Genomic DNA, 11,075 nt, shown 5'->3' on the forward strand with positions numbered 1-11,075 from the left:
TGTGGCGGTCGACCAGTACACCTAAAATATGGCTGTTTGAGTGAGATTTTCTATTTAATTTAGTCACTAATCTCACCTATAAATACCTCTACTGCTTATAATTAACAATCAATTGTTCCTAAGCAATTACGACTGAGTTCTAAAGCATTTGAGGTGATAATCAATCCACCCTCTCCTTGAGCTATTGGTAAACTTTTTTTCTACACAAGTAAAGCCCAAGGATTGTCTTGAAGGTCTTCATCATCATCAATACTTTTGCATAGACATTGAAGACCAAGTGAAAAGTGCATCATTCTATTCATTATCGCATATTATTTGCTTTATACAGAGGTAACTCTATTTATATTCCACTACTTTTTCCAAGAGTTAGGCAACTCTAGGTTGGACGGTTGTAAGTACGTAATACTTTAAACTGTAGTTAGATATTGTGTAGGATCTTCTTATCTTTAAAAGGTCCCTCTCTACCTAGAAAGAGATTATAGAAGGTCCCTCTCTACACGCGAAAGAGATTGTATGGATCCTCTTATTGATAAAAGATTTTGTAAATATTTTCCTCCCTACATACTATATTGAAAGGGATGAGCTAGTGGAATACTTTATAAATGGAACTTGTATGGAGTGGACTAGAGTTGGATTGAGTCGAATCATTATAAACCTTGGTTTTGTGTGATTATGTTTAATTTTTCTATTCTGCATTTTCAATTTAAAATCACATTTAGGAACACTAAATTGGAGAATTTTTAAAATCTACTATCATAAGCTATTCACCCCCTCTAGGTTATTTCATTCTTTCTAAGTTTTAAGGTGTACCCTCTTCTATATAAGAAGAGTTATTGTAATCAATTGAAAATTAATGAAAGGATGAAACTTCAGTCACTACTATCATTACTTCTTAAGATAGGATATTCAACAGTTGAGATAGCTATGAGTGAGAGGCCCATGACTGGGATAGTCCATCCCACCCACATCTATCCTGTCTCCATCCTTTGTTTCTTTTTGTTCCAGCTTTGTGAGAGTGATTGAGAATTTTATAAGATTGTTTGAAGACTTGATGACCATTCACCAGATCAGCTTGAAACATAGACAAGAGCAATGATTAATTTCAGTCATTGTTAGGGTTTTGAAGCTCCATCAATTTTAAAGACCATTAGAGGGTCCTTCCAGCAAAAACCAGGCCATCTGAGGCATGGTTTTGTGGCTGCAGGTTTTCTCCTTCCTGTCCAGGAGAACCCTACTTTCTCTGAGTCTTTTTATTGCGTTGCTGTACTTCTACAAGACTTCTTAATTTGGCCCATATTTGGAGGACATCTTGGACTGATACTAAGCCATACTCGGGCAGGTGTGTTGGTCTATTGGACCCGTCTTTGTTTACTAATTCATCCATCGGTTTAGCCTTATTTCCAAAATTTGTGAGTATTCTTTGGATTTCTAATATGTGATTCAAATCTGGTTTTTGGTTTGGAGTTGGTTAACATCTGAGGTTGTTTACTTTTGTGAATCACCTTACATCATCCTATCCAAGTCAACAGAAATAATAGAAGTTTCCTCTGTGATGGTTGTTTTCTCTCCATTAGTTCAGGAAGATCCATAATGCAATGCCCAAGGCAGGGTGAGATTTTGAATTTTCTGATTTCTTTGCTTACCTTCTTCTTCTTTTTTTTATTTTATTTTATTTTTTATTTTTTTATTTTTTTATTTTTTATTTTTTATTTTTTTTAATTCTTTGTTGCTAGGAGGTTAGTTTCTCCTGTTGATGGCAATGCTGAAGGTGGGAGTGGCTAGCTCTACTAAGTTTGTTAGAGTGTCTTGAAATGTCCAGTCATCTTTTGTACATTTCATCTTTTTTATTTTTATTTTTATTTATTTTTAATTATAAATGATCTTCTAGTGAAAAAAAACTTGAACCGGAACCACAAGAGTCTGCTTAAGATGCATATTTGCTTACTTAGGATTATATAATAATTACTACTTATAATAAATATAAGGGTTATGTTATAATTGCAAGAAAATTATTAGGATTATGTGTCAAATAAACATTTATATTTTGAGCGTTTGAGCTTTTGAGGGCCCAGAACCGTCAAGGACTTGGAATCGATTGTGTCGTAATTATAAATGAGAAAAAAAAAAAAAAAAAACCTTGTATTCGAGTGTTTGGTATTGCATCATAGACCCTTAATGAACCTGAATTGAAACATCTCTTTTCAAACTGGCTAGATCCTAGTTTTGGGACTGTTTAATATTAAGGCCGGTTTGGGATTGGCCTTTTTGGGCCCAAAACCAATAAGTAACTATCCCAAATACCCAACGCCATCTCCTTGGACACCCTTAGTTATTCCCCCTACCCTATTATATGAATTCTGAAATGCTTTTGACACTATTCCAAGAGTCCCATTTAACCATTAAATACTATGCATTAAGAGATACTCTTTTCACCATGGACGTAGGAAAACTCGGTCTTATTTGGAGAAAGTTTTCCTTTACCAAAGATGAACTCTTAAATATAAATATATAGTAATAATTATCTACTCCGGTATTTGAAGTCCAAAATACCCCTTCACCATTCCTATAATCACATCCAAGTGCAATGATGGCCACTGGCTAAAGAGATTCTTCTTCACCACAGGTGACAGAAAATTTGATATTTTATATTTTTTCAATAGAATAAATAATAAGGATCGAGTTTTCCTTAAGCCATGATGAATATGAATCTATTCACCTTCTCCCTTTGTTTTTTAATTAGTCATTATTTTTCATTTCTCAAACCTCTCATTCCGATACTATTATCTCCCAAATGTCAACTTATATAAATAAATATATATATATATATATTTGCTACAAACCCAGGAGTGGAATTGTGATAAGGGTGAGAGAACTTTGCCGGTCTAATACAAAACGGTAAATGCACAGGTCAATGAAAACATAGGCGGGGAGTATGCATTGCATCTTTAACGCATATAGGTAGCGGTCATTTTGAAGCGGTCTATGTCTGGACGTTTCGTACACCAGAACGACAAATGACGGGATTCTTTCTTCCTTGTAATAATTAGAAAGAGTCTACCCACCAGAGTGGGATGCTCCTATCTACTCGTCCAACCATGAGTCCATGACATTGAACATAGTATAAGTACGTATATCTCCTCCCTGACTCCTTTCATTAGTAAGCCAGCCTAAAGGGGCATCATTGGACATTCCAAAGAATCATGGTGGCAATTTTGGAACACAAACGTGAATTTGGGCCATGCACGTTGGGGACTTGTTGAATTCAAAGAAACACAAAAAGAGATGAAAGAGAGAGAGAGAGAGAGAGGAGGTTGGTAGGTGAGCGTGTTAATGAGTGAGGGGGGTTGAGAAGAGAAGGGGAAGACATGGGTCTCTTGAAGGTGAGATGGGCGTGCAACCTTCCACACCTCATCTTCTGAGCTACCTCTCCAGATCCAAAATTGCACCGAACCCCTGACTTCCTCTTTGTATTTATTACAACCCTTCTCTCTCTCCTCTTCTCTCACCCCTTCCTCTGTCAGTTGCCCTTCTCAGTCTCTATCCCACCATTTTTCAGTCTTAACTCCTTAATTCAATCTCATTCTTCACTCTCTAGAACTGAACTACAACAGATAAAGATCTCTGGTAAGCTCTAATTCAATCTCATAGTTTTAGTTTCTGTTCTAAAATATATTCTTTCAAGAAATCACTCCAGTTCTAAGTTTTGCTCTTTCACTCTGTTTTCCTCTTCTATTTCTCTCATTGGAAGGAGATCTAAAGTATAGAGGAAAACAGAGAACCATGATTTCAATCGCTTCTCCTGAAACCCAACAGTCACAAATCTCTTCCCAGACCTCAACACAGGCAGAGACCCCAACTCAACACCCAGAGACTTTCATATTTCGATCCAAACTCCCAGACATTCCCATCTCAAATCACCTCCCACTTCACACATACTGCTTCGAAAACGTCTCAGAATTCTCAGAACGACCCTGTTTGATCTCTGGCTCCAATGGAAAAATCTACACTTTTGCAGAGACTCACCTCCTTTGCCGAAAAACCGCAGTTGGGTTATCAAACCTGGGTATCAAACAAGGAGACGTCATCATGATTCTCCTGCAAAACAACCCTGAATTCGTCTTCTCCTTCATGGGAGCTTCCATGATTGGAGCTATAACAACAACAGCAAACCCCTTCTACACCCAAGCAGAGATCTTCAAGCAATTCGAAGCCTCTGGTGCAAAAGTGATCATTACCCAATCTCAATACGTCGACAAGCTTCGGGATTCCTCCGAAAAATTCCCAAAAATGGGAGAAGATTTCAAGGTTATTACCATCGATGATCCACCAGAGAATTGCCTCCATTTCTCTGTAATCTCAGAATCAGACGAGAAGGATTTGCCAATTATTTCTATTGATCCGAGTGACCCAGTTGCTCTTCCATTCTCTTCGGGGACAACTGGGTTACCCAAAGGTGTGATCTTGACACATAAGAGCTTGATTTCAAGTGTAGCCCAGCAAGTCGATGGAGAGAATCCAAATCTGTATTTGAAATCAGACGACATTGTTCTCTGTGTTCTTCCCCTGTTCCACATCTTCTCTTTGAATTCAGTTCTGCTCTGTTCGCTTAGAGCTGGTGCAGGGATTCTGTTGATGCAGAAGTTTGAGATTGGAGCATTGCTAGACTTTATCCAGAGATACAAAGTTTCTGTGGCCCCGGTTGTTCCACCTTTGGTTTTGGCGATGGCCAAGAATCAGATAGTCGAGAATTTCGATCTTAGCTCGATCCGGATCGTGCTGTCAGGAGCAGCCCCACTCGGCAAGGAGCTCGAGGATGCGCTACATCAGAGAGTACCTCAAGCGGTGTTTGGTCAGGTAACCGTTTCTTGGACCCTTGGGGCACGTCTGCATATTTTTCGTAAAATTGGAAAATGTTTTTCTAAACCTAGGGGGACGACGGTTCATCCACTATTCCATCCTTCACATACACTTATAGGGTTTTAGTATCTTTGGATACCCTCCAATACACATCTCAAGACCCGCAGTGAATGGAAATCGGTAAATGGAAAGTGGGTGTAGGAAAACTTTGTCCAACATGGTTTTTTAAATCTAGAATCAGAAAGGTTTATGTTAGAATTTTGGTACAACTACTTGACAAGGGTATTTTGATCATTTTACAATTCTTTGAACAATCTCAAAGAAAAGAGTGTGACCAATATACACTTGTCAATTCATGCCATCAATTGCATGCTGTTGGCATTCCGTAGAAAATCACTTTTTAGAACCTAGCCTTTTAAAGTGATAGTGTGCAAGTCCTTATACATTCTCACCGGAAAAAAATTGACTGCTAACAAACTTAGGTTGTAGCCGTAACTTTTGCTAACAACCAAAGAAATGGAATAATTCACCTTACTTGTTGATTTCACAAATACGTTTTGAGATTTTATTTCTTTGGCTGACAGCAAGGGTTGTGGCAACTTAGCTGCAACCTAGGCAACCGTTAACTTTTGCTCTAATCATCGGGTTACCCACATCAAATACGGGATCGATGCTTTTGAATGAAACCCCAATACATACTTGACAAATATGATTGCACATCAAACTCTTATATGTTGGATGGGAACCACTTCATGGTACTAGCATTTTCCTAAACTGAATTAATTATAATTCCTTTATCATTTCAAAGGTTATATTAAAGTCCATCGATCAAAGAACTAGAAAGTCCTCATAATAGATCTTTATGCAAGATCCTTTATAGATGCTTCCTTAATATATTATTTTAAACCACATGATTTTTGGATGATTTGTTTTTAGGGTATTAAAAAAAAGAAATAAAAAAAAAAGAAAAAAGAAATACTATTTTCAAGAACGAACATTGATAATCATAATGTTGGCAATACATGCTCTCTCACAATTTTCTTTCATGATCACGTGGACTCTCTGCATACAAATCCTGATTAGGTATTATTCCTCTCATGCGTTTATTAGCTTTGACTTGTGCAATGTCAATTCATATGAGCAGCCTATAAGTTCTTCCATTTTAGTCATAATAGATAGGTGGACATAGAAGGTTCAAAAAAACATCAAGTTCTTCAACTGAATACCAAAAGGCAAGGGACACTATAAAAAAAGTGGTCAATGGCGGCACTTGAGTGAAGGCCTTTGGCGGCGTTTCCTACAAATGCCGTTAAATATAAACATTCAACGGCGTTTTTCAGCAAAAGCCGTCTTTTATAACACAATAGGCGGCATTTTGTATAGACCGCCGCTATATATTATATATGATGGCATTTAGTACTACATGCCGCCATATATATGAGTATTTGGAGGCGTTTACTGAAAGATGCCGCAGTATATAACCCCATTGGCGGCGTTTATTTCATAACGCCGTGGTATATAAGAATTATTTGAGGCGTTTAGTAATAAATGCCGTAGTATATATGAGCATTTGGAGGCATTTATTGAAAAATGCTGCAATATATAATCCTATTGGCGGCGTTATGAAATAATGCCGTAGTATATTGGAATATTCGAGGCGTCTAGTAATAAATACCGCCATATATATGAATATTTAGGAGCGTTTATTGAAAAATACTGTAATATATAATCCTATTGGCGGCATTAATTTCATAATGCCATGATACATAAGAATATTTGAAGCATTTAGTAATAAATGCCGCCATTGACCACTTTTCTTGTAGTGGGAGACCCACCAAAGCTATCTTCTCAATTACATACTCTTTTTTTTGATAAAAATCTTATGAGTTGTATAGGATGTGGCTACCAACTTCTTCACGGTAGTTGTTATCGTCATTCATTAGATCCTCATGAACTTATGCCCTAATTACCATGCCATAATTAGTGTATCTACCACGCGACAAGTCTGATGAAGCTAAACTTGACTAGTAGTTAGGACTAAGTTCTAACCTTCAATGCTAATTGTCAAGTTTGAGTCTAACAAATTCTTAAAATAATAATAATAAAGTCCAACAATGAAATTTTATTCTTCCAAAGCAACAACCAAACAGATAAATCTATAAACATGTCCTTTCGCGCCATACTAATGATCGCGTGAATAATATTATTCACATGGGGGTCATATGGTAAGGAGATGAGAAACAAAATAGTAATAATAAGTTTCCCTTTCTTATTTTGACAAGGTTTCTGTACCTATGGTGGGGTAGTGAGCGTAGTAAAACCTCATATAATTTTTAAAATTCGGTGGAGGCATATGGAATTACATAGATGATCATCTCTCTCTCCCCCCGCCCCCCTTTTTTTTTTCTTAAAAACATATGATGATCATCATCAATATGTTTCTCTCATAACTAATTTTTGCCACCAAATTAATGGCAATAAGCAACCCCTAATGTGCGCAATGAAATCGTCGAAAATATAGTTGAACAAAGCAATCAACTACTAGTGGTCTGGGCACAATATTTTGTGACATTTTTTAAAGCGTCAACCCCTATTCGCTTTATAGATTTGAGTTTTCCTAACGTCCGAATAAGTATAAAATTTGCTCACATTTCCAGTTAAAACATGTCATATAAGATCTTTTGGTTAGTAACCGTGTAAAATAAGTAGGCGAGTAAGTAAAAATTATTTTCCTAACAATTGATTAGAGGTTAATATTTTTGTTTATGCTCCCTTTCTTGTTCCATCATACATGAGGTAAGAAAATGTATAGAAGTGAAATAATGAAAGATACAAATTCCATCCTTAGCCACAATGGGTTGGACCATCTGGTTGAACCAAAATTGTGACCTTAACTGTCTAATTCGATCTGTATGGAACCGCATTGGGTCGAAATGGATGGAGTTATTGTTAAACGACATGGCCTGTGAGCTATGGTATTTCCTATTGATTAGGTATTGTTTGGATATGGAAATGAGATGATCATGTTAATTATTATGAGGGTTAATTATTTATGTTGACATTAATGGTTTATGCAGGGTTATGGCATGACAGAGGCTGGACCGGTTCTATCAATGTGCCCAGGATTCGCAAAGCAGCCCATCCTGACCAAGTCCGGTTCGTGCGGTACCGTGGTAAGGAACGCAGAGCTCAAGGTCATTGACCCTGAGAGTGGTTTGTCACTTCCGCACAACCAACCCGGAGAGATATGCATCCGTGGACCGCAGATCATGAAAGGTACGTAGACCCCTTTCCCTCAACTAAGCCGGACATGCTTAGTCGTTGGTTTGGTTTGGTTTGGTTTGGTTTGGTTTGTATAGCTAACTTAACATTAATCCACTGTGGTTGTACTGTTGTAGGGTACCTAAATGATCCTGATGCCACCACATCAACCATTGACGTTGAGGGTTGGCTCCACACAGGTGACATAGGGTATGTAGATGATGATGAAGAGATCTTCATTGTTGATAGAGTGAAGGAACTCATCAAGTTCAAAGGCTTCCAGGTATATTTTTCTTCCCCTTAAAACTATTTTAATTAAATATTCTCATATGCAATACAAACAGGCTTAGCTTATTTTGATTCATGTCATATATACAATACCACTTTTTGCACTTATAGGTGCCGCCGGCGGAACTCGAGGCCTTACTTGTGAGCCACCCATCCATTGCGGACGCTGCTGTTGTCCCGTAAGTGAACAACAATGTTGCGTTATATATGAATCCATTTTCCATTATGAAGATTACTCTCAATTGAGTTTCATTTAATTAAACTTGTCAACCAACACTCATCTACTAATCCGAACCCATACAATAACTAATGCATAATCCAATTGATGATAAATTATTGTTTTCGCCAGACAAAAAGATGAAGTCGCCGGAGAATTTCCTGTTGCATTCGTTGTCAGGTCAAATGGGTTTGAGCTCACTGAAGAGGCTGTGAAGGAATTCATTGCCAAACAAGTAAGTCACTATAGTTCAAGCTTAATGGGTCTAACCTAACCGTAAGGGTAGTCCCTTAAATAGTTAGTTTCATGGCAATTTATCAATCTATTTTTTTTATTTCTTTGGTTTTTGTTAACAGGTGGTGTTTTATAAGAAACTGCATAAGGTCTACTTCATCCATGCTATTCCCAAGTCCCCTTCTGGTAAGATTTTGAGAAAGGATCTTAGAGCCAAACTTGCCTCATCAGCAGCCTAGATAGGAAAACGAAGGCTTTTTTATTTTTATTTTTTGGTGCAAGTTTTAGATTGAACTAGTGGCCTTGGTGATGGGTTGGTGTGGTTATAACCCATAAACAAATCCAAAAGGGGTGGGATTCAAGGAGACATAAGAGGCAGTTTGGAAATGCTACAAGGAGAGGGAATTGGACCTCCCAATTGTATTAGTAAGAAGTGTTCTTTTATCCTTTTTTATTTCTATGTACTTTAACTCAAAATTTCTTATAATAAGAGAACACTTTAGTTTTCTTGAAATTGAATGCCATTGTTGTCAAAAATTAACTCTTAATAGAAATACTCAACCCAAATTTAAAGTGGTTTATGCATTAAGTTGGAAGAAACATTTATTTATTTATTTTTGATAGACTGGCTTACTTTTACATGCTCCATTGGTTTCTCGCAAAAATAAAAGTCATATTAGCATCATTTTAGAGGATTTGAATTTGAACTCCATAATTATCAAGTGATCATGGTTAAACTCTTATTTTAGATTAAACAAAAGGAATTATATAGGTAAATCAGTAGCACTATGGTCATATATTTGTTTTGAAAGAAATGGAGAAAAAAAATAAAGGTAGAGAAATAGGCACACTGACAATATGTAGTAAAGTAGCTGGTGATACTAATTTGGGCACGGGATGGAATATTATACAAGAGGTGCAAGGGGATTCTTCCTCCCATACTAGTGAAAGAAAACTTTAATAATTTATTTTAATATTTTTTAAACTTTTATTATTACTTTTCGTTTATTCAATGCTGGGGGAGGAAGTAATCGGACAATTCTTATTGATTAAAATCAAAATTAAAAGATATATTCAACAATGGTCTCAACTGGTTAGATTTATGTTTATATATGATTACAAAAGATTTGATACATTAAGGGATGTCAATAAGAAAATCTTATAGATATGATAAACCTGTTACACCCAACCCCAATAAAATGAGCTTCTATTCATGATTTGGCTTTATATAAAATTAGGGGAGGGTTCCCTCCCCTAAGGGGGTAATTACTGAGAACCCGTAATATAGGGAGTATTTCGGACAATTTAAAGAGGGTTTGCTACAATTGGTGTCATGGCAAACTTAAACCCTAAAAATTAAAACTCCATTAATGCTGAAGCTGAAAGCAAAAGTGGCAATTTTACTTCATGTGATCCCATCTGTCCGTACAACATCTTATGCAGGCTATAGCTCAGTTAATCCAAATTACATTATTATTTGCATTAAAGTTCAACATAAATGGCAGGGGTGCCAAAGATACGTGCCTGACTGACTCTCTCTCCCACTCTTCGTAAAAGTGAACCATTCCTTCTTTATCTGGGTTATGGATCATGGCTCTAAAAAATGGAATGGAATGATCAGTATCAGCCCGATTGAAATGGTGTTGGCCATGATTGATTCTTGATTCTGACATTTTTGATCCCATTCCACATATATAATTCAATGGTAAAATAGAAATTTTCTTTATCAGGGATACATCTGTCCGATATAATCCAATCCAAATCATTCCAAAATGGTATCGAAATGATTTTAACATTGACCGATTTCATGACCATTCCTGTGTTTTAGAACCTTGTTATGGATAGATTTTCTTCATTCAGTTTTAACATGATTTTTAGCCCATAAAGAAAAATGAGAGAGATATCATATCTCCAACCCTAATATTATTATTTCAAAGCCATAATAAGAAATTCAAAGAGAATAATATATTGGCAATGGATCTATCTAAATTAACTATGACTTCTAACCACATCAACACCCCCCCCCCAAAAAAAAAAAGAAAAAGAAAAAAAAACTACAAAAACTTATTATTACTTAACACCACCATAGACTTAAACCAATAAAAATATTCCATATCTCCAAAAAAAATTAAGTATTCCTTAACATCTATCTACTCTTTGATCATCAAACTCAGTTGCTGTACCATCCAGAAAATGCCCATCACCTGCAATTTTAACA

At 36.4% G+C, this 11,075-nt stretch overlaps 1 protein-coding gene across 1 annotated transcript; it reads left to right on the forward strand.

The window, feature by feature from the left end:
* The first annotated feature begins 3,451 nt into the window (after positions 1-3,451).
* Positions 3,452-9,371, forward strand: LOC122061771 (4-coumarate--CoA ligase 2-like). The gene is made up of 6 exons (XM_042625232.1): positions 3,452-4,854; positions 7,935-8,133; positions 8,256-8,401; positions 8,518-8,585; positions 8,756-8,858; positions 8,980-9,371. The coding sequence occupies exons 1-6, from the start codon at positions 3,781-3,783 to the stop codon at positions 9,094-9,096; spliced, it is 1,707 nt and encodes a 568-aa protein (XP_042481166.1). The 5' UTR covers positions 3,452-3,780; the 3' UTR covers positions 9,097-9,371.
* Positions 9,372-11,075: the final 1,704 nt, after the last annotated feature.

The sequence above is a fragment of the Macadamia integrifolia genome, chromosome 14 (assembly GCF_013358625.1).
Source record: "Macadamia integrifolia cultivar HAES 741 chromosome 14, SCU_Mint_v3, whole genome shotgun sequence".
In the NCBI taxonomy this organism is placed as follows: Eukaryota; Viridiplantae; Streptophyta; class Magnoliopsida; order Proteales; family Proteaceae; genus Macadamia; species Macadamia integrifolia.

Coding starts and splice junctions, on each gene's coding strand:
- LOC122061771 (XM_042625232.1), top strand. CDS start 3,781: ATGATTTCAATCGCTTCTCCTGAAACCCAACAGTCACAAATCTCTTCC. Junction 4,855..7,934: donor CTCAAGCGGTGTTTGGTCAG/GTAACCGTTTCT, acceptor TGGTTTATGCAG/GGTTATGGCATGACAGAGGC. Junction 8,402..8,517: donor TCAAGTTCAAAGGCTTCCAG/GTATATTTTTCT, acceptor TTGCACTTATAG/GTGCCGCCGGCGGAACTCGA.